Genomic DNA, 24,215 nt, shown 5'->3' with positions numbered 1-24,215 from the left:
TAGCTGCATAGGCGCCGTTGAACTCAAAGAAGGATCACAGCACCCTTCCTCGGTTACAGTCGTTTCTAGGAGACAGTTTATCTACTATTTAAAATATTGCGTAATATGGCGGCAGTACAATATGCGTAGTGCTCTTATTTGCGCTTAGAGTGTGATATACAGTATAAAAGGCTTTAGATGTTACTAGATAGACCGACAGATGTGTGATAATACTTCTTCGTATCACTTATATATACACATCACTATATGGCAATGTACATACTTTCTACTCAGTTGCGTCTCTGGTTAGAGCAGCAAGCGAAGATGATTTTTCATAAAATAGCTGATGAATAATGTTGGTAGCTCTGATCGCCAAAAAGGGCGTCTTTACGCAGTTAGTTTCGAGAACGCTTTGTAGCCTAAGTCAGCGAAGCTTTGACTGCTCTTTGATCGAATCACTGATCACCTTGGTCGGCAGACCACATCATCTGACAAAACATAATCGAAGCACATTAGATGCCATCATCGAACACATAGGTGACCAGACAACAAACTGACAACTTCAAGCGTACATTGCAATCAGATCTATGTACGAGTACGGTCTGCATAGTACGCGTTGGTATCTGAACATGCGTGAGAGTCTGACGAGCAGCTCGTGTCTTTGTGCTCTTCTAAATGGCATGGCCCATGGTTGCACGGGTAGGCTTGCTCCAAGCAACGCAGTGCACTGTCGCACTCAGAACAGAGAGAAAAAACCCGAACCACATTTCCATTAGCTTATTTCTTTCATGTCCTATTGTATCCTCCAAGGGAAGCAGAGATCTCACATGGCTAAAAGAGAGGACATGAAAGTCAGCATGCTTAGATATCGACATGATAATCAACAATACTAGCAACTCGTAAAAGACACGTAACACTGTCCGAGTCTGAAAGGTCGAAAGACGCTTCGGGGTGTCACAAGCGAAAAAGGAGCGCAGGGTAGAAAACCTTGTCTGGCTTCCAAAGACACCTACCGTTAGTGGTGGCAGTAACCTTCCTCAATCTTCTTTGTCACTGCAGTAATTCAGGCCATGTCCAATCATTTCACCTCCTTTAAAGATAATCCTATAAAGATTCCTTACTTTTGGCCTGTCTTGTCTCGGAGAAGCTCTACTGCTGTCACGGTCATCGTCGACGCAAAAACCACCGCAGTGAAGGCTCAAAGCCGCGTGACTCGTATACAGAAGCTATGCTCCACTTCGCTTCAAGCAGAAGAAAATGGATTTGATAGTCGCAATGGCGGCACCTTTTCCAGCCACGGCGCGGGCAGGTGACGGGTGGTTGGCGTTTGCGTAAAGATCTATGGCGTCTGCTCACGACGCGTCAGCGATGTCAGGACTATCCGTGTATCTACGTGCTTGCTGAATGGGTGATATTGTACATGTCTGGAGTAGACAACGACACACGGATGAAGCTTAAACAGAATTCTGATTGAAAAGCCGTCGTTGCCTGTCACACGCATGTGCTTTAAATATAGTTTTCTGTCTTTATTGTCATTAAATTACAAATACTCTGAAAGAAAGTACGAAATCATATAAGCCGAAGGACATTTATTCCTATAGTGAATAAGCAGCCTTCGATCAGTTAAACATTTACTCATATTCATTGTTATTTTTTCTTTGACAATATCAGCTATTTGTGGTTATTAACAACTTTGACTCGATTCATATTAAAACGCTCTCTTTTTCTAAAACGTTACATATTCAGTATTCAATATTTCACTCATAGAGTACATACAAGATACGTATATTTGCCTCTTGCAGAATCTTCCTGGCCCTTTCTAGCTGCAGTCGATATTTTTGGATAAAACCAACGCCAAGAATGGATTTCCTTGCATCCACCCCTTCTTTCCCACTGTCCTTTTCTATACGTAAGATAGAACATTCATACGGGATCGTATAGCGGTGAAAGTGCCACAGAAATTGGTCTGCGCACACCGATGGCCACTACTGTGTGGGAGAAACACAGCCGAGTTCCTTTAGCAATGGCTGTTGCAGCTTCGATTCGAAGGACTATCTAGTGATACATGAGTGCAACCGAAGACATACTCATGCGTTCCACTGATTGACTGACCCTCGTAACAGTAGTAGTCGTAGTTTCGCGACTGAGTAACTGAAGGCAACTGTAATCCAGGACGCGACACCCACTCATTCTTTGTAACCTTCATAGTTAAACCTACACGAGTGTCAGCTTCGCTGGGTTCGCCGGGATCTACCGGCGGTGGCAGGATTGGCTGGGTAAGTTCTTTGCGAGACATTTTTGGTACACGATCAGCATCGACGTTGTCGTCAACGCTATTATTTAGAGTAGCAACTGCGGCGATAGCAGCAACGGCGGGAGAACGATTAGCAGATAGATGTCATCGTTGCAACGATACTGGTACTATAGTACGATATTCGAAGAGGTGATCTGCGATTAACAACCGAAATGCGTTGACTTCATTCTGTCAGGACGCAGGTATGTTCACGCACATAGCCCATGCCATCATACCAGAAATGCATCTGCATCGATGAAATAGAAAATAAACGTTGGAACTGTTCATTTCAATCTGAGTGGAAACGAATGAAAGAATAGCTTGAAGCAACTGTATGTAAACAGGGGAACAAAGCAAAGGGGGGTATAGGTGAAAATCAGGTGACTCGTAGAGATTCAGGATCAATGGACAAGTACGTAGGAAGGATTATGCTAATTTTGTTAGCAGCACTCTTGCCTCTTCATTCGTCCTCGATGACTGCCGCTAATTTTCTGTGTTTTGTTTCGTTCGTCCCAACTCCGATCGCTGCATCTGCCACTTCCGTTCCCCCCTTTCAACGTCATTATGTGGAGGATTTACATTGTCGTTGAAGACGAGCCAATTGATTACAAACAAAACAATAATAAAACTTCAATGAATTCGGATTCGCTAGCGCCGGCAGCGAACGCTGCTGGTACGCGAGTCGTTTTCGCAAAAGCTGACTTTGGCAGCCAGCACTGCGTGCGTGTCTACCATATGCCTGTGTCGATCATTCAACTGGTTTAAGGCTCCATGCGGTCATGCGTCACGCTATGCAGAAGCGATATAATCAAACAACGTCAGTTACTTCCTCGGACGTCTATTGTATTGCTGCAACAATGCACTGTAATAGCGTTCGGTGGTACTACGATAATTCGCATCCTGTTAGGATGTTGACGCTTCCTGCGCTGTCCTCAAAAGGGAGATGGATCATCTGATCAAGGTGCCACCTGCAGTACCCCCCAACCCGAGGTCTACCTAAATATTGGCTGTTGGTAATCGAGCCGTTAGTTGTTAGTAGGAGCAACGAAGTCATCGATAATGCCGACGTGACCCCTCGTTCGAACTAGTGAAATATTACTAGTGAACTAGTGAAATTTAAGAGCTGTGTTGAACAAACCCGAACCGGATGAGAACGTTTGCAAACAGGGGAAGAAATAAGTATAGTCACTGCTTGAGCGTTAGCGTTCTATTTGTATCGCTAGGCGGGAACAAAGCGCCAGTTGGACTTATTTTCTGTGATGGTTTTGCTCTAGCTGGCGACGTTGGCTCCGAACAACGTTTACTACAATCGCATCGTATTGACTGTCGCTGACTTTATTCTCGCTGCTGCTGCTGCTGCTGCTGACGTCGGTTGTTCGATACGTGGACCGACGACCGTTATCAGTCCTGTAACGCGTCGATTGGCGCTGCTGGTGGGCAGATAGCCCTGGTTAAAGCAGCTGGCTGGCCTCTAGCGGTAGAAAAAAAAAACCGTCAATAGAACAGTGTGGATCAACGTTATCAAGATTTAGAAAAATTATAATTAGAAGAAAATATGTATAATTAATGCATTCATGTAAATGGTATTGCACTGTATACGTGTATGTGCGTACACATAATTGGAATACAATCCATATGCAGAAAAGCATCGTTCGGAGGTTGTGTCGCGATATTCTTTTCAATCAAGCAAATATATGCTAAGAATGTATCCTTCTAAAGGAACTGGTTTGTCACTTCCGTAAGCGAATTCACTAGGACTGGCTGGATTGATTATTGAACAATCAAAAAAGCTGACATAATGGCGGCAAAGTGACTTCTACGGAGAATCTACCTGCATTGAACTTCTCTACCGTCCAATCAAACAAAACTTGTTAAATAGAATAAAAGTTAGTATCATCGAGAACATTTTTTACAGACGTGGTGACTTCTAACCAGCCATTTCTTCAATAGCCTATTGCCTTGGCAAATGTCATCGGGCATACAAAATCGATCGTCTCCTAAACTAGAGCTTCCGCCAGTAAAAAAAGCACTGCACTTGCCAATTGATCTGGGTAAGTGCGCCACTTATTGTCGGCTACGGCTGTTTTTAGAAGTGCATCACTTCAGCAATCATGTTCGGACACCCCTGGGGCTCCGACAGGAGGAGAGGACCATCTTTCGTTTACTTAGATGCGGGTGGCGTATACCATGATGCTTAACGTCCCTCTCTTGCCAAGCCGTCACAGTGTTCAGTTTTACTTGTCTGTTACTCTGACGCATATATTTTTCGACCCTCTGATCGCCAACTCAGTATCAGCTAGAATGCTTGAAGCAGTTTTCCGTTTATGTTGGCAAACGCCCCTTTTAGGCATTGCTGGCAAACAGCCTCGGCATTTCCACCCCCACTCCCCCCCCCTGCTGGCAGCGTCGTCGTCGTCATCGCTGCGTTCCCGAAAGAGCCTCATGATCATAATCATCATTCTGGCCAGCTGTCAGGAACTGGTGTACTTCCGACAACCTTTAAGTTTTTCTAAAAGGTGTCTATTGCCATTTTGGTCCTCGGAGCAGCTTCGAGTGTCGTCCGGTCTCTTCGAACGTCAGTTCTGAAAATTACTGTAACATTGCAACCCGCCATGAAATTCATGTGCTGCGTCGTACCTACACAGGTAATTGCCCAACGGATTTAGCAGATCTGACAGACCCCACAATAACAACAGAGGCACGTTATGCTCGAAGTTGTGACAGCGGTGGCGACGGCGCCGGCAGTAACGGCCGCAGTATAGTGCTTTTTCGATACGAAGCGCGCAGACAAAAATATTTCCTTGCTGCTTTTTTACAAAGAGCTCAAAACGAGAAAAAGATGCGACCAATAACAACGGTCATCTAACCATGAAAAATGAACGCTCATTTTTCTTTTTTTTGAAAAAGAGAGAAGGGAAAATTGCAATGGCGATGATAAAAAAAAAAGTAAACAAAGTAAAAGGCATGCTTCAGGTGAAAGCTGCCGAACTATCCAATACGACACGTCACGGAATTGAGGGTACCACAAACGAAATTTTGTTCCCCCGCAGAGAATCCCCCGCAATAAACTGACACGAGGTGATCCGAAGATGTGAGATCTGAGGCAAATATAATGAAATGATAATACTGTCTACGCAACAACAACGACGACGGCGACAATAACAATCACAGAGAAGACAACGAAAAGCTCTGTCAGCAAAGTTCGTTTAAAAAAAGCCAAAATAACAAGGCCAAATTTAGGTCAATCATGAGCAACCTGCAGTACAATAGAGGGGTGGTAAAAAACATCAACTGGAAACGAAGCAAATAACGGTAAAGAATAAGTCATATGCAGAAAAGGAAAAGTTCAATGAAAGTGAAAATCAAATAGAATTATTATTTGGCATGCAGCAGCAGAATGTCTATAATCTGATTCAATTTAAATACAATTCAAGCAACTTGATGGCAGTGTCGATATGCCAGATGGTCCCTTCGTTTAGGCCTTTGCGTCATCGTTGGCAGGATCTGGGCAGTCGTCTGTTTAACTAATATTTTTTTCTTTTCAAATGTTTCCCTCCGTCTGCTATATGTACTACGGTAGCTTTCCGATCGCATGATGTCTATACAGAAGATGACCACAGACCGTCCGTCTGCTTCTATCTGTCATTTTCCTAATACCTACTTACTAGCTTGCTAGACATGACTATAACCTTTACTCATAGTGAAGATATTATGCTAAAAAATAAGACATCAGACGAAAAGGCTTCATCCTGGCCCATTTCCAATCGCTGCAATTGCCGTCATAGACGATCGCTGAAGATTGTTCCACGAAGCTGCCTCGACCGCTGTCAATGCAGCTGCCCCGTAATATCCTCCATTTGGGAGAATGACACTCTGGGCCAGACTGGGCCGTCTGACAATAGATAGACATTCTCGTATCGGTCATGTTTGAAGTGGCTGACCGACAAATAAGAAAGGGCTCCGCGGACGCCCAGGGTGCCGTGTCGCTGGGTGCTTCAGGAGACGCTCATACGTTACGCAGTGCAGTTTCAGTTCTGTCGCACTATTGGCCGTCACCGCTACTACTACCACTAGCAGAACTGTTTTAATGATAAACCGATCTTCATTTGATATTTGCTTCCTTCCACATCGCGTCAAACATCCTCATCCAATATTAACGTGATGTTAGCCGCGTTGGCGTTCTAATGTTACATTACGCCGCCGTGAAACGTTAAAAATCAAAATTTTATCATTTTTTTCATCGTTGCAAATTCCGATGACAGTGGCACATAGAGTCAGCGCTCTGGTGCTGCCAAGTTAATCACTGTCACGTTGACGGCCGGCTAACGCAATGTTTGTAGAAGTAGAAATAGTGTTCAATAGAGAGCTTAGACCCATGTCTAGACAAGAGGTGATGGGTGGGAACTACTATGGGGGGCATCACTGTCAGAAATCGCCATACCGCTATGCGATCTTTATGATAGATTGGCGCAATTGTGATATCTAATACCCTACACTACCCCCCGTTGGCAGTACGCGACACCACACGCTAAATGGACGCATTATGGCTATTCTCTTACGATACAGGTTCTACTATGGTCCTTCCCCTTTCGACTGCTATATTACCTAGCTTGAATAATAGTATCGTTAACAAATAAATATAACAATTATATTACTGGTTGTGATCATTTTTCTCTATCAAGACCTTATCAAAGTAGGCAAACGCAAGTGGTGTTCTAGCGGTAGTCGGCTCACGTTTGGTTAGCTTTTTGTTGCAACTAACTAGAAGATGAAAATGAGGTCAAAATGGAATCGAATTTCGTAGGAAGGATAGTAAAAAAAATGTTAGGGATAAGATCGTAAAAGCGTAAGTTCGGCAGAAGCGAAGGAGTTGTCAGTGGCAATGGATTTAACTGAGGGGGATTTGACTTCCACAAGGCTGACCAGGGGAGCTCATCCACAAGCGACCCGTGCTTAGCATAGAGGGAACCGCGAGGTTACTCGTGGTACAGGCAATGTTATTAACAATGGCGACAATCCTCGTGACACAACTCTTGCTACGGATCATGACGATACTGAGGACAAGGCGGAATAGGTTGACAACCTACATTAGGCCACGCAAAACAGTAGTTAATCCTCGGCTTAATGATAATCGGTGTCCTTCCACCTTCTAGATCTCCCTGATATCCTCGCCAGAGGATTTTAGGAAACACGGGGCCTCTGGGTAGTAAAGGTAGAGGAATCTTGGAAGTCCAAGCAATGCGAAATCAGGAATAACCACGAGAGCAGAAGCAGTCCGTGCTAGCGCTGGCCTTTGTCTTGCGGCTACTCAGGCGACGAACCGCGTATACGACGACGACGCATATCATCTGGATGATTTATGACACATATGGTCTGATGCAGCCAGGCTCTACTAAACCTTATTAGTCGAACATCTTAGGTAAGCGGAAGCTTTCTGTTTAGCAGAAGACAAGCTGCCAACTTTATTTGTCACCCTTTTGCCACCAGGGAAAGCAGGACCAGCTCGATAAAAGGCAGAAAGACAAATCGCATACGTTGTCACTAGGCGCGTCCATACTCTTGCGATAAATATGTCAAAGGAATGGCGGTATCCAAGTAATTGACTTTCTGGCGGCAAACAATTTACTAAAAAGTTTACCATTTTATAGACTAAATAAAGTAAGTATTAAAGCTAGTTAATCTATTCTGAATCAAATGAAATTGGTTTGAGGAAACAGAAACCTAACCGGTGCTTTTACTTTATTACAGGTAAGAATGACCCGCAGTCCACATGGGAGTAATACAACGACCCTGATGCATGGATCATTAATCTCTACGGCTTAAACTGATGTATTCCGAGTATATAAGTTATAGTCGTCTCATTGAACCTTCTTTTTCTTCCTTTTAAGTTACCCGATACTTTGGCCAGCTATCGGTTGTTAAAGTTAATATGATTCACTGTTATAATAATTAAGCTCAACCAGCGAACATAAACATCGATCTGTAGAATATATACAAATATAGTATTCCTACCACAAGCCTTCTGTACACTTGTGCTTGAGTTTAGCCAGTTCGATTTACTATTATTGTCCGTATAGTATTTGGTCCTTTTTGCCCCGCTGCAATATCACTTAGTTCGTAGATAGCAATAATGTGACTCTCGCTGCTGCTGTTTTGATTGCTGATCTCTGCGAATTATCTGTTTAATCCGAGAAATAGCGAACAAGAAACGAACGTATTTAGGTCTATAGAAGGACGGCATACCTGCTTAATGTTGTATTATCTCCGTTACTCAATGGGATAGGCCACGCTCAGCGCACAGCAGGTAGATGACCATCGCCAGATTGGCCTACAGCAAGTCTTACCCAAGTGTTCCTACCAGTGCTTCTTCTTTGCTGCGTAAACTCACATCAATTTAGTCGATCAGCGGTGGCAGCGATCCTACATTCTTAAAGATGGACTGCAATTTGGGGGCGGGCACGAGCACAAACGGTTTGATAATGCGGTGGTTAGAGATACAGCAGCTGGGCTTGTCGTCACGACCACGTGCTTTCTGCAATGGATCAGTAGAAATCAACGCAGCTGTCTTAGCGTAGGCCAGGTGGGTCAACGGTGCGAAGCAAATGAATAGTTATATGCCAGTGTACTACTGCACTAACCGTTACCGTTATCGCTGCTGATGACAGTGGTGCTGTTGGCGGCTGCAGGTCCAATCTGATCGTTTGACAGGACAATAAACGAATAGACGGATGGATTTAGCTGACAGCAATGTACTAAGAAAAGCTCATTCTTAGTCTAGAATCGAGCAAGGTATAGGCACAGCAGTAATCTGGTGGCAACAGTAATTATGTTATGATAAAATCATAATAAAACGAAAGTGATACGGTAAAATTGTGTATAAGCACACAGCTGAACGATGTGTACAATATACAGTTAAACTATTATGGTGTGTATCATTACCGTCAAGGCGTGTCACTGTGTGGTAGCGTAAAAACTAAAAGGGTATTTTGCGCTACTTGATACCCTGCACTCATGCTGCCAGAATCGCAAAACAGAAAAAGTTCACGACATTTGATTGTATTCCTCGAAGTATGTTATTAACTTTCTGCAAATATCAAGTTGACCGGTTAGACTCTAAGCGTTGCAGTAAAGGCTCTGATGTAGACAGCCAGCTATTTGTTAAAACTATAATGATGTTCGTACTTTGTGACGCTATGCACTGTTTTTGCATAGTCAAATATCGGCTCCTTCAATAACCAACTATGTATGCTTCGATTTGTGTTAGGTATGCCTATTTTCGATTAAGCTTTGCCCATCTGTCATAAGCTCCAGTCAATTTGATACTATTATTATTCATGTTATTGTTATTATTTACGTTACGAACTAAAATTTGTATGCTATATTCAATAGGACATAGGCTACATATTGCGATGGGCGATCCGCCTACTGTGACCATAGGCGATAGGCTTCCTCCTCTAGCCATTCCTAACAAATATAGGTACAATTATTACTTATATAGGCTCCTGAAACAGAGTATAATCAATCATTAAAAGAAGCGTGCGTAACGTTGTGACCCCCCCCCCAACCCTCACCGTCAAATATAATGACAAGTCAAAGCTGCGGCAGTTTCTTTACGTCCGAAGTGTACGCTTGATCCGCACAGTAATTCTCAGAATAAATTTGGATGAAGTCAGATAGAATTAGTTACCAGGATTGTTTGGGGAAGACTGCCTCGTCTTGAAGGTGGTTATTTGTACGCAATGTCTGTTTCTTCCACGTTGTATAGAGTATCTTTTGAATCGTTTTGAAACGCTGCTACACGTCCGTTTTCCCCTATTTCTTACTCTGCGAAATTTTTAGTTGTAAAACACAAAATGGATATCTTACATCCATAAGGGCATGCAATACTCTGTTATGCACAACTAAACAGAGCACACGTACCTACTGTATTATAATAGTTGTACGCACCCGCCGATCGTTATCGAATATAATTACATATCGTCCACATACGATACGAGGACGCAGTTCTTAGCGACCTAATCGGCGCTGTCGTCAATGTTATTGTTGCTAAGACAACAAAGTAAATAAACTGCGCTAGGGATGGCAGCATCTATCGTCGTAGTTGTAACGGTTCTGGGTAGACGACTGCCGTTCGTACTGCGACTGCGCACAGCATTTCGTCTGCTTTGTTTTAGTTAATTCTGGCCGAGCACTTACCGCCAGTGTTGTTTTGGCTGCTACTTTTGTCGGCGTTATCGGTCGTGACGCCGCTTTATCGGGCGTGCGCTGAGACGCACGAGCGTATAGTGCTATAGTAGGGGTAATAGCAGCAGTTGTTGTTGTTGTTCTTATTCATGGGCTGGTGTGAGTGCGAATGATTCGGATACGTGCGCTGTAAACAATACCGGCAGCTACAGGCAGACTTTTCTTTTTCGTTTTACGCTGCTGCTCGTTTCTGAAACGCGCGTCTCGCGGTACAGTTATCGTTCCAGCATATCCACTGTCGAAACAGTGGCAACGCAGGGTGCATCAATCAAAAGTATTCACACTCCTGTTTAACTAGCGAACAGAAGATATCTCGTAAACAACAATGAAAAGAAGATATAACAGCGATTAATACCTCGAGCTAGTGTGACGTCTGGCTACTGCGAAATGAAGAAAAAATATATTGCGAAGATCGTAGCAGTCGCTGTAGTGACTGTGATGATAGTGTAGGTAGGGATGCGGGCAGATCAGAAACAGATAAACATACTATAAAATATGAACTAGGACGGTGCCAAAAACGGCGGTAGGTGTAAGCCGCAACTATCGTCATTAGCGGCGGCGGCAATAGATGTTGTCGCTAAACGGCCAACGTTCTCCGTTTGTTGACGTCACCATTGTTGACATTGTTGTTTCTCTGACCAGATCATTTCACTGCTTCTACAGTTATTATGTTGCTAATGTCGAGCGCGGAGAAGTGTCCCCTGCCCCACCGGCACCGAATATGTAATAAAAGCGGAACGTCATTTCGAGACGCATTTCGCACACTGTCGCTATATATCGTTGTAAAAAGGAGTGGCATGACAATGAAGAGCGGAGCACAGTTAGCTGGGGCCGACCGGACCCGTGGATAACTCTCCTTTAGTCTGACACGTTTACCGCCATCGGCTCAGACTCTGCTTATCCGAATCCATTACAGCAGCATCGTCAGCTCGAAGCAAGGAAACAGATAGATACTGTTTCCTTGCTCCGTTGAGCTGAAAAACGAAAAGTAGTAATAGAAGATGGCTAGGAGGTCAGCGAAGACGCACCATTGCTCCGTTGCTCAGTGTATTACAATTCTTCCAACTGAGCTAGTGGTGGCCCGTTTAAATTAAACAAAAGTTAACAAATACTTCCCAAAAAAGCATTAAATAGCAATCAGCAAAATCAATCTAAAGCTCATCCTTTTCCGCTCTTCTTACCCGCCTATGCATCGCTTAGAATCACGATCGGTACATCATTGGTCGGTGTGGCAAAATAAAGTCACAATAAGCACATGTTTGCTTACTCCAGCTTGTGTCGACGATCGATCAACCGGTGATAGTATGAATCGGCTCTGCTTGCGAAAAGCTGACCAGTGGCTGAATAGTCACGTAGTGTATTTGTCGGGCCTGCTGTGGCACAGTATAGCAGACACAGGCCAAGACGTTAATAGACAGAATGTTCCTATATATTATACTTATGTCATGTTGATCGTCCCAGCAAGGAAATTTCCGCTTTGTTGGTAAAATACGCTTATTACTTCGATTCTTCTTGCCCACAACGTCAGTGGTAACAGTAACAGCTGAAATTGTTTCGCCCCCCGGGCCAGCCCCGTAACAATGTCAAGCCCCCCCCCCCCGTTGTAGGGTTACCTTGAAACATCTCTATGTCGTTGGTACTGATTCTCTATTGATTTGCTGTATGTGCTAACAAAACACCCTAATTACCTAATACGAAGTTGATCGCAACTATTATTATTACCGGAAAATATAACACGGAAGAGGATCAAAGCTGGGTAATTTTCAACAGGGACTTTACAGTAGTAACGGCTACAGTGGTACAACTAGTACCAGATATAGAATGTACGCATGATATGCTACGGTGCCTGCCTTTATGGGTTATAACACTAGGTAGCAATAAATGTCTTCGCCCGCATCAGTCGATCGTAAATCCAGTTCTTGCAGGTGGCAGCATTCGTTGTAATGTAAAATGCCTATTTGTTGGCTTCAGATGCATCATGCGGCATTATTTACGGTAGTTGTTCTTCGTTTGCAACGCTACTTCAGAAGATTTGAGCGCTCGTTCCTTAATTACTTGTTGACAAACGTGATTCGGACAATTGGCATGACGATATGAGATCCATCTACATAGTCAACCGAATGGCGTGAACGATAGTTATTTTGAAGCGAATGGACTACTAGAAGAAGGTGTCTCTATCAACGACAAAACCGACCACAGTTACAGGACCTATCAAGGATATTGCATATTTCGAATAAATCAAGATGGCGTCTGGCAGTAATGCGTGATACGTCATTCATGCTATGGTATAGACGTAATTATTATCATTTATCCGTATAATATGTTACACAAGGTATATTAAACGTTCTAAAGCCGGATTGGTTTTAATGGGCTCGGGTTAGTGCAGAATAAATATAAGAACTGAACAAAATGAGGAGAGGTCTGTGCGGCACCCTGGTATTGCATCCACCCGGCGATTTAGACCTTCCGATGCCGCAATCCAAGAACATTTGCAATTACGATTTCAGAACATCTTGTTTACATGTAGGCCGTTCCGAATCGTGCTGGAAGATATAGGAGAACCTCTCTCGTTTTACACTAGCGATGGTAATATTACTTTTCCCCTTCCGCGGGTCTTCCTGTGTTGCTGCCGCCTGGAACAAGCTTCGCCCCCTCCGGGGTTGGACAGAGTAGGGTATCTCTATGCGTTCTTGATATATCCAGTTGTCATGACAGGCTCCCAATAGCACGAAGTCGAACTCAATCCCAGTGTGTTCCTATATCGTTCCTTCGCAGATAGGAGTCTGCCGACACCGCCAGCACTCGCGTCGTCTGTTCATACTAACCAAGTCGGCCCGTTGGACCGGGCTACTATGGATCATAAAAAACTACAGCGGGAGCATCGTTGCTTACCGTCAGTCGTAGCGCAGATAGCATTGTGTCCTCTAAAAGTTTGACATCAAAGCAAAAGATGCTGCGACAAGGGATACAGGATAGAGTAGCAGTGCGTGAACTTTGACGAGTCATGCACTGTTCTGGTGGTGACGATGCTCATTGTTAGCAGTAATGGCCGTCTGGCTATTTTCGTGTCTCTTTTTTCTGCTGAAACTTGCTGCGACGGCGGCCTGCTACGCTGGGCTGGGCTGGGCTGTTGGTTGTCGTATCGATTCATCATTCTACTTATTTGTTGGCTTATTATGCAAAGGAAATTGTCTCTCGCTGCGTGCTTGCATTCGATATGTCATGTGGTATTGATGACATGACCGCGCCCTGCGAAAGATAGACAAGCCACGGTCGGGACCTTTAAATAGGAAGGTGGCCGAGCGGTCGGGGTTGACGAAAAGAAGCTAAAGTATCATTTCACACTTTGCATCGTTTTTAGCTTTTCTCGGGATAGAACAGTTTACGTCTCACAATGTGTTCTGTTGTACGTGCAGGATTAATTGTTCCCGCCTATTAGAACTATTACAAAGTAAAGCTAGTACTCAATTTCAGCTGACGGCCACGTGTCTTTACAATCCAGCGTGTGCGTTTGCCGCGCGCTGTAGAGGGGTAAATGTAGAGAAAGGAGACGTTCTTAGTGCTATTTTCGGTCGTACCTTCTCTTTCTAAACCGCAAAATAACCATCTTTTATTTGTGATCAGCGAATATTTTGTATCTACGTGGTGTCGGCTATCGACGAGAACAATTGAACGAATAACCTAGTACGTGTACTATAAATCTATTGAACGTACAGTAGAACTTGTTACCGTATCGCCCATGTTCTGCCTACAAGTGGTAAAACCGGTCGTCGTCGTTGGATCCGATCGTCGTCATCCAACCTTTGTGCAAGAATCAAATTCGAACTTCCCGGCTAGCTCGGCCCGATACGATTTGATATAACGAAAATCATCCATTTTACATTTTACTTATGGATACGATCATAGGTAATCTCATCAGGGACCAGAATTCAGCGTTCGAGCCGACAAAGCTCCGCACCAGCAGTACAACTGTGAATGTTATACTCTAGATGAACTCCGCGTCCACTTATGTCATTGTGCCAGTCGCCCACTGTGAAGCGCTGGATACCCTAGGGATGCAATCGCTGAATCGTGCCGACACGCCACTCTACGGGCGGCACTCATACTGTAACTAACCATCCAACATGATAGGGACGGTCAATCTATGACATTGGCATACTACTCAATGCATCGAAGATCGAATGACGTCTCTTGACCCAACTCAAGGTTTGTGATTAATTATAACTAACGTTAGCATGAATCTAATATCGCGATTATGTCTATATGTGTTCACGGCTCCGTTCGAGTACCTTCAATATATCCGATGGAACCTTGTTTTGGTTGGGTCAACGGCTAGCTACACGACAAGTCACACTGAGCAAGAGTGCATTTCGAGAGCACAACAGCATGCTCACCAGCGTATCAGTACCTAGTCATATGGAATCGTTCGAAGTCCTTCCTGTTCCTGTAACATCAACATCAGAAGGTTCATCTCAACAAGAGTGTTAAGCATAATCGAAATTATGATTGTACTCGACTAACTAATACTAAATTAGTGCCATACTTGGAACGGGCGGACTAAATTTATCGGACGAAGAATGATCAACAATAACGGTTATATGGAGCGGAGAGAATCATAGGTCAGTTCGATTGGTGGACGAGGAGGAACCGATGACGAGATTCCCCTTGCTCTATCGCACTATTGCCACTATGGCTACCTCGTGCTAGACTTATCGTCAGCTAATATGCGTTTAGGACATAGCGACATAGGCAGTGAGCGGAAATTCTGCGCAGTCTTAGTCGAAACCGTTCACAACCGAACAATAACATCAATATGTCTACAGACCGATTTTTCTCAGATGCCTTGGAAACGTTCTGCTAGAAAAACGATGCATTTTGTCCAGAATCAACTACTTTCAACTTTAGATGGCCATCAAAAAAGTTCAACGTAGCTAATGCTGGCTGTGGCCAGCGATCACGTGTACACGTATCTTCGATCTCTACCTTGGTGGGTAAACATTTGCAAAACGGGATAGTAGATCACTTTTAGATAGTCCAAGAAAAATAGTTGACCTACCGCTGTTCATGACCCGGTTACGTCTCTGGAACCTATGTGAAGTATTTATTTATCCAGGGCCTTAGTCTAAGGCGTGAATTGCCTACAGAACAGATGCATCATCAAAATTAAATGCTCCGAGGTCTACGTGCGGTATCGCCGCTATGCACGGCGTTTGCCAGGCACGAGAACCCAATTGTCCATTTCTGCCATCCAATTTAGATACGTTTTTTGTGTGTAGCCAAGGTTCGCATAGACTACTAAATACCAAGGGTGTGATCAAACGATGAAGCTCTTGAGCTTCGACAATGGGTTTCATCTTCTTAATTTGATCAATTCGTAACTCGGTATATGGATTCATTTAATTACTCTTTTCCACAATAAAATGTTATCGCATAAATTAATCGACAGTGATAAGCTCGCGTTTCGTCGATATCGATTTGTGGCTATCTGCGTCAAAGTTGTCCGCAGCTTATAAATGAGCTCCCCTTAGACACTACCGACATGATAGCTTTCGACAGCTGTTTCTTCATAATAGTTATATATATATATATATATATATATAAGTAAAGAAGAAAACTTGGAAGCGGCTCATGCCTTTTTGACTTCAATGAAGAAACAGCTGTCGAAAGCTATCATGTCGGTAGTATATATATATATATATATATACTACCGACATGATATATATATATATAAAATATATATATATATAAGTAAGTACGGTAAGGATTACTTAATAATATATATATATATATTATTAAGTAATGCTACTTACCGTATGTCCAACGGCCAGCTACGCCATATCTGATTTCTCTGTTTAGGTCTCTGCTATCGGCACAATTTTCACGGAAAGATACTATAGCAATTAGTGACACTAGGTAGCTAAAAATGATTACAAGGTGAATGCAACTAAAATGAGAAGATAGGCTCCGAGTCATCCGTTGAAGCCGAGCGGGTCGTCCTTCAAGTCTCTCGTCCTTCCGGAATCGCCCTTCCTGTCAAGGGTTACGTTGACCATTTTACGATGTCTGAGGTTTGCTAGAAAATAGCCCTAAAAAATAAGAGAGGTACGTTTGAGTAACGGGATGATCTGTTTCTTCTGCGTTGACATTGAATTTAGTGCTGTTAACCTGGCGACGGTCAACTAAATACAATGAATTGTGGTTCACATAGAACGTATTCTGTGGTAAGTTAAGGTCCCATGAAAATACGATATAACAGAAGTGTACCGCTGTAGATCCTCTTGGCCTATTCGGTTCGTATGATTTCATAATGAAACTCAGCTGTGGCACGTTTTTGTCAGTTCTACTTTTATAGCTCCTTTTAATAGTATAGCTATTGGTTACGTTTGTTTAAATAAAGAATTTCATAAACGTATACGTACATTAGCTTGCCCTGCTTTAAAAAAGCTTAAACATTTTAGCTGTTAGGTTTCACGACTACCATCAGAGACGCCATTAAAGAAGCGAACTAAAATACAATAGGTATCCTCAAAACATCGTTATATTTGTAAACTGGGTTTCAGTTGTCTTGGGTCGATTCATCGAAGACTGGCGGATTCCCTATAATCGTCTCAACTGTAATGCATGGTCGAGACAGAGTAAACATGCACCGATAAGACGCAGTACAGAGGGGACCTTCCGATGGCTGGCCGTAGCCACCGGACTATTCTCAATAGCCTCTCACCGAGTTCGCTGTGCTGTAGTACTGCCAATAGTAGCAATACTTTACACACACAAAGTTTACTACTGATCACCAGTGGACGTCTTCCAAGCGACGCTGGGTGTGAATCGAGCGATTCCCTATTTAGCCCGGTAGAGCACAAAGGGTCTCTTTGACACGGAGCCGTCGCCCATAAAAGGAAGAGGCCTCCTCCGAAATGATGATAGCTGGCAGCGGGCCGCGCAATTACATGTTCATGAAAAGCACGTCGTGTATTGCACGACAATCTTTTCGGTGTCTATGAGCATCGTCATGGATTAGCACGGGCGGTCGGAAGCTGCACACATGCTCAAATGGACCAGAGGGAACAGGCAAGCGCGCGCATCCGTTTTCCAGTAGCCTTCGCTCTACAGTCATATATAGCGCTAGGATAGCCGTGAGATTCGAGCACTACCACCACGAGCTGCGAATGATGCCAGACTACCAAGAACAACAGGCACTGATTAGATTAGGCGTATGGTTCACAACCATGTTACCGCAGGTGAAATTGTCATTATCATTTTAGAAGTTCGTAAAAACAACGCTGCTACTGTCTTTTGATCACTGACGCTTTGGTGTTATTTTTATACGGCTCGATCGTTGCTTTCTCTACTGATGTCGTTTGTGCGCTGGGTAACAAACGATCTGAGAAGTCCAATTGTTTGGAGACAAACGAAGAGAATGAAAAGATTGTGAAATATCTCGTTTACTCTGGCTCACAGAGCTAGATTTCTGCATTTCAATAGTATACAGTGCTTTGACAACTGAAAAAAAGGATCCAACATCTGCCTTCGAATCATCCCTCGTCAGCCTCCCCACCGCCACAGAGAAGCAGCCGCACAGCTGCGTATACAACCGCGCGGCATATTGATAGTAATAACAATAATGTAATATGTTATTACGGCCGTTTTAAAATACACAATGTATAAGTATTGGATGAACGTAAAAAATAAACAGCCGCTATGGATGACAGTACGTAATCGTTATAATTATGGTTACAATGCGTGTTTATCACCAACAACAAATGTACGTCGATGCTACCGCACTGTTTTTGTTGCTTGCGCTGCTTTAACAATGATTTAATGAATTGTTAAGTGTTTACAAAATTATGCAGACGGTACTTGGTCCTCAGTAATACGATAGTAACATCGTAAATAGAAAAACGTGTTTTTAGATAGTTTGCATTCATGCACGCGCATGGGCATTTCAAAACGCTATAAGTGTCTATAAATGACTTCCGAAATAATATAGAAAAGAATTTCGGAGATGGAAACACGTAATTAGCCAATGGGTGGTCATATACAGGACGTACGTTGCTGGTAAAGAGGCCACGAAGCTTTGAAAGAGCTAGAACTCTGCCGTCCTCTAGACACTATGTGGTCTCTCAGAATTAATATATAGAACGTAATAGGCAATAACTACTATGATTCGCCGTTGTCCGGTTTTGCCATTGAATTTCTTAGAAGTATAATTTCTTGCTTATACTTCTGGTACAGCTGATGTTATTGGTGTCGTATCGTTTTGCATAGATGGCTTCTTCTTCGGAAGCTTTATTGCCTGGATGTAAAACTAGCGTAAGTAAACGCGTAAGGATAAAAAGCTAAATAGCGACAAAAAAAAATCTGCCAAGTATCGCATTAAATTAATACAAGGTAAAAAGGTCAGGTGGCGTCCAGTACGGTGGCAATTCGAATATACCCAGCGATGCTTGTCTTAAAATGATAACATCTTTCTGGCTTTGGGATTATCGATTCAGAATCCCAGTGATTGTACTCTGACCCATCATGCGAAACTGTTGTCAGTCTGCGCGCATTTATGTACCACAGACGGCCAACAAGTTCAACAAGGTGTCCCTCACGAAGAAGACTGGGTTGTGAGGTCCGTTGGCACCACCGCTTAATCAAAAAATCTTGGCGATATCTCTTAATGGTCCGACTATTTGCTAGCGCTCTCGGCTTAGCGGACAACAGCAATGTAGCAAGTGTATTTATTGTCGTTGACAATAAGAATACGTTTCTGACGGCGACAGTAAGCTTCAGTCCTGTCTTTCCTTCAGCTCATTTTTTTCCACTCGACGACGAATGACGCTCAAGTCTTTACGCGCCTACGAGTCTCTTGATAGTACTGAGAACCAGTATTTGCGACGCGTCTAAATCTTTGTGAACCAAACAAAAAATGAGAGCTTGCGTCGCCCTGGGCCTCTCATTTTCTATGCACTTATAACAACGTGAGTAACGTCTACGTAGTAGTTGAGAAAGGATGATCGGAAGAGCTTCACATTATTTGACGGACATTTACCGACGGTTTAGATTGGATTTTTTTGTTCTTTCCTACTGCTGCTGCTGCTGCTGAAATTAAAAACAGATGTTAGCATATTGCCAGTGAACCAGTAGCACAGGCGTAAGCGCCACATGTTAGTTCAAGCTCCAAAGTACCATAATTTAGTAGTCTAACGAAAGCGTTCAATTGAGGAATTCTCCCATCGGCCGTAACCAACATTCTCCATTGCCTATTATAAGCACGGTTTTAAAAAAAGCGCGTTTTCTTCGAAAAAAATGTACAGGCGTGATGTAGAAGCCGTTTGGTTGCATAAACTATGGATAAGTGACAACTATAAAATACGACGAACGTTAATTGGCAGTGCAGTTTTCTGCTCGTCTGAACGAAACGGTAAATGCTATCCCCTTCGATGAAGATGAGAAGATTAACGATCGTCGGAGTACCGCCGAAGTTGATAGGATTCGATGGGGATCTTAGTCTTCATTTAATTTAATGAACGACCTCCGACGTGTATTAGCTTTGAGTGTCCTATCGTCAGCGACAGGCTTAGGTTTGCCGCGGATTATTAACAGGCAAGAACCGTCCCTTCTCTAATTTTGTGGGAAAAACTGTTTGTTTACTTTCGTGTAGTCACTTCTAGATCTCTTAGTCTGCCAGGCAGCGAATAGTATTTCTTGTCATAATTTAACACGTCATGTCTGTTCTCGGCCTTCGCATAGTCTGTTGTGTACTGCTCACGAACTAATCGAAGCCTAAACTGGCAAGCCAGAAGGCAATGACTTAGGCTTAATGTTGCAAAGTATAAGCTATTGTTTATTATTATTATTGTTCGTGGTACAACACTGTTTTAGGTAGGTTTCTCCTACAGAGTTTCAAGCTAGTTTATACACTTGCTAATTGTTCTCTAGATTATATTGGCACGGTCGCATCGTTTTAAGCATGTGATTGAAGATATTTTGTTAGTGCTCCTTAGCTAGGCCATATTTTTTATCCTTGTCTGGAGTTCCCGACCTCAACCTGCGGTGTTGCAATTTGCCTATGACAGCTTCCGAACGGCAAAGTCTAAATGTCATGTTAGAACTTCGTGGCATGCCCGCCGCACTGAACATCAGCCATATGTTAATGGTATATGATACATTATAACAAATCTATTATAGTGATTGTAGCGATAGGTAAAGGTAATAGGGGAAGTATCGCTGGCAGCAGCAGCCGTAAGGACGGAGAGGACTAATTTTTCGTCTATAACATTCTTGTATATTAGCTGTGGTACAGATATTCCCACGTAGGTCTCCAAACGATTGCCAATTAGGCTTATGGTAAACATCAGGCACAAGAAGAATGATCTGAGCGGAGATTCGTCTATATGCTTCCTTTTAGTCCTCTTGCAGTTGCTTAAGCAGTTGGCTGACGACAACGGTCGCACTGAGCAAATATCTCTCATCTTCTCTCTATTCGTCTGCAAGAACATCATAAATTGCCCAGATATCGGGACTAGGATAGCCGGAAAGGTCAAATAGATGTAAAAAAAAGTAAGAAAATGATGTTATTAAGTCAATAGCTATTTTTGAACTACACGTCCCTCCAGCCTCTAGGAACTTGTGAATAACAGTTGAATTTATTCCAAGAGAAATGAGTTTAGATGGAAAAACACCTTACTAGTCTAAAAAATCAAACTTTTCTTCGATAAAGTTGCAAGGATCGGAGAAGGCATTAGGCAAAGGGTACAATAGTCAAATGGTATAACGTTTCAGTAACGAAAACTGGAGTATTGAATAGCAGCGAAGAGGTGCCCAGATGCTGGGACCCGAACGACAAAAACGCATTGCCGCAATCGAAGAGGCTTTGCGCAGAAGCAGGATTTCGAATCTGTTGTCTAAAGCCGATAATTTACATGTAACGTGTTATACAGTTATGATTCAAGTACTGAGAAGACAGAAACTGAGTAAAAGAATGAACCGATCCTGATCCAGTCAGAAATCAAATGATCAAAAATAATAGATAAATAAATCAAAAGAAATAATTAAAAAAAGTACACCATGTCTATAAGATTGCTAGAGGCGAGGCATGACTTAATCTCGATCACCAGCCAGAGTAAGACCTAGGTGAAAGACAAGGGAATCGTCCAGATGATGGAAGATCTGTAATAATGTTGAGTATATTCGGGTGTATGATGATGGCAATAGCTGCAACCGACGTCAAAGCCATCTATCACCACGAGATATTCGCCAAAAAGGAAATAATGCATACAGCCCGCCGTCTCATACCTTTTATGAACCATTAGCACGGCAGTCAAAAGCGCGCAGTCTGGTTACTATACGACAGACCTCATATCGCCATTACTTCCTATGTATTCAACGTTGCTTTCAGCCAGCTCATTTCCCTGATTCAAATTCGTATGATTGCGGGGCTTTGCACGCCCTAAAAAGAACAACTGGTGGGCAAGACTACTCCTCTATCGAGTTACTACGTAAAGCCGTAGATAGAGAAATGATAGATGGGAATATGAATGGTAGGCATGTGGGCGTCTACAAATCGTCACAATGCTGGGACAAGTGTATGAAAAAAGAAAAATAAACAAGGGTACTTCTAGCACAAAGCGCCACCATTCTATCCACGGTTGCCGGCTTTTCATCAATTACCCAGTCCGTTGACGCACTCGATTAGCCGGGTCACGAAGTGCACGGCACAAGCCATAATTCTGATGATCGTCACCATACATAGATTGATAGATAGCACATGATGTAACGATAACAATGGAAACGAGAGCATCAATAAATGTAGCAAAATCCATTTTTTTTTTTTGCCACAAATCCAACAAAACATAATCAAGTACTAGACCAGCTGTGAAATTGAACGCGTTTAGGTAATGTAACATCATGCCCAGCTGTTTCTGCCGCATGCAGCCTGCTATGGCGGATCGCCGCCATCGAATCTGGGTCTGTGGAATGGGCCTTCCTGTCTGTCGATCGATCGTTGCGAGCTTTGCAAGCGGCGCCGGTAGCAATAATAGCTACAAGAGCACCCACTCTGCTTGCTTCTATGTGTTACGTTGTTGTTCTCGTCCGATTGGATAATAATGGCATTGTGTTCGATATTGCCCTCGTTAAGGGCGAATTTGTCTTTTGACAGTAGTGCATTATTATTCATTGTTACATTATAATGTATTGGACATCAATGAGCTTACGCTAGCGGTTCCTTCTTCGTTATTGTTATCCTTATAGTTTACCATTGTAGAGACACTGGAGCAATAACAAGTCATTCAACTCTGCCTGGACATGGTTTCATGATGATGGCTCAATTTGTCCGTGTTGAACAGTCATAGTTCAGTCTTTGATTAGGCCGACTCTAAGGATCGCCGCAGTAGCGTTAACACCGACCACCCCCATCGTTTCGCCATTCGTCCTAATGTAGCACACATGTGAATTCATTCGGTGGAAGACACAGCACTTGTGTCAATAGGCCAACGCGGGCAATAAAAAGGACCAGTCGTCCTAACCGCGAGCAGTAGAGCCAGCGTACTAGTTGTTGTGCTGCAGGTGTCACTGCCTTCGATGAGCGTCGGATGACGAGCGAACAGAGAAGCCTGGTACACCATTAGTGAAGAGCGCATCTGACCACTTCAGATCGCCCTCAGTGGTGGGCCGACCTTGCCCGTAAGCGGATTAGTCCTAGTACAATAAAATGGGCCGGGATCAAGCTTGGGCAGCGTTCCCGTCAGAGAGATTCAATCGTTCCTTTTTACCCTTTCTTATTCACAGTCAATGACTCTGATTCACCGCTCTCTTTAGTAGATGAGCAAAGACATTCAAACAACTATAGCATCAGATAGGCCGGCGTACATACGTGGAATCGTCGTCCCGCTTCGCCGTTTATTAATGCTTCGTGGAAGTAATATCGCCGCCAAATCATCCGACTGTCGCTTCTGTTTGAAGAAGAAAAAAGACGACAAAAGTCTGTGACATTTTAAAGAGAAGCTCGCTTTATTTCCACACAGACCGTAAACAGAAATGCAATAATGTCGTTATAATATCATAAAATTAGGAAGCTTCACTACGGCCTCTTTATGCCAGGAGCGGGAATGGCATTATTACCATTTCTGCGATGGACCAGCGTTGCTGCGGCGAGTCACGAATGATTCGCAGCATTATCTACAGACTTCATCATGGAACGAAATGCTTAAACCTAACCCGTTAGGTAAGTTTCTATTTACCCTTGATATATCGAGCGTTCAGGGCCATAATTTAGTTTTTTTTTTTCTCTTATATATTATTAAGGCCTTAGTAAAATGAAATTGCCTTTTTTTTTCATGTAAATCTGTACAAACACAGTACACATATTTGAATCAGTTATCTAACTTTTGTGTGTCTATCATCAGTGCTTTGGTAGATAACAGGCCAGCCGAACGTCAGCTGCACAGTCCTTTCTGCGGAGATACTTTAATAGAGCTACATAATCGTGTCACGAATGCAGACTGGTCCCTCAGAGCGAGATGACTGCAAAGCTTGAGACCATTAACGTACGATACAAATGGAAGGTTATTAATAGATTCGATTACACTGGGACAGGTAAAGCCTCTATGCTCACAGAGTATATATACGTATATGAGGTTAGGCAGTGAGAGAAAGAGAGTCCTCGATGAAATGCTTCATGTTCATGTCGTAAAAGGTCACTTCTCTCTGTGCG

The 24,215-nt window shown here is 43.2% G+C and overlaps 2 protein-coding genes and 1 long non-coding RNA gene across 23 annotated transcripts in view; 2 read left to right on the top strand and 1 right to left on the bottom strand.

The window, feature by feature from the left end:
• siz (Brefeldin-resistant Arf-GEF family protein schizo) overlaps positions 1-24,215 on the top strand; it is a gene marked incomplete in the record, with an annotated part of 514,736 nt that overhangs the window by 395,474 nt on the left and 95,047 nt on the right.
• The window catches only part of LOC111244260 (uncharacterized), a 144,621-nt gene that overhangs the window by 80,431 nt on the left and 39,975 nt on the right, over positions 1-24,215 (bottom strand). For 14 of the 21 annotated variants that reach the window (XR_015322424.1, XR_015322425.1, XR_015322426.1 and 11 more), the window contains exons 1-3: positions 10,220-10,359; positions 8,911-8,965; positions 8,516-8,804 (exon numbers count right to left, since the gene is read on the bottom strand). Coding sequence is in view for 1 of the 21 variants with exons in the window: in XM_086981870.1 (XP_086837996.1) it covers positions 16,486-16,602 (117 nt within the window). In the remaining 20 variants the exon portion in view is untranslated. Of the gene's footprint in view, positions 1-8,515; positions 8,805-8,910; positions 8,966-9,211; positions 9,357-10,219; positions 10,360-16,326; positions 16,603-24,215 lie in introns of those variants that run through there. The other 7 variants (XM_086981864.1, XM_086981866.1, XM_086981865.1 and 4 more) reach the window with 2 other exon arrangements.
• Positions 1,688-18,227, top strand: LOC147757964 (uncharacterized). The gene is made up of 3 exons (XR_015322448.1): positions 1,688-2,255; positions 8,021-14,722; positions 17,077-18,227. It is a non-coding gene; the product is annotated as an uncharacterized LOC147757964 (long non-coding RNA).

This window comes from Varroa destructor, unplaced genomic scaffold, assembly GCF_002443255.2.
Source record: "Varroa destructor unplaced genomic scaffold, Vdes_3.0 BEIS01000002.1, whole genome shotgun sequence".
Classification (NCBI taxonomy): domain Eukaryota; kingdom Metazoa; phylum Arthropoda; class Arachnida; order Mesostigmata; family Varroidae; genus Varroa; species Varroa destructor.
Note: the sequence above shows the minus strand (reverse complement) of the source record. Positions and strands in the feature narration are given on the sequence as shown.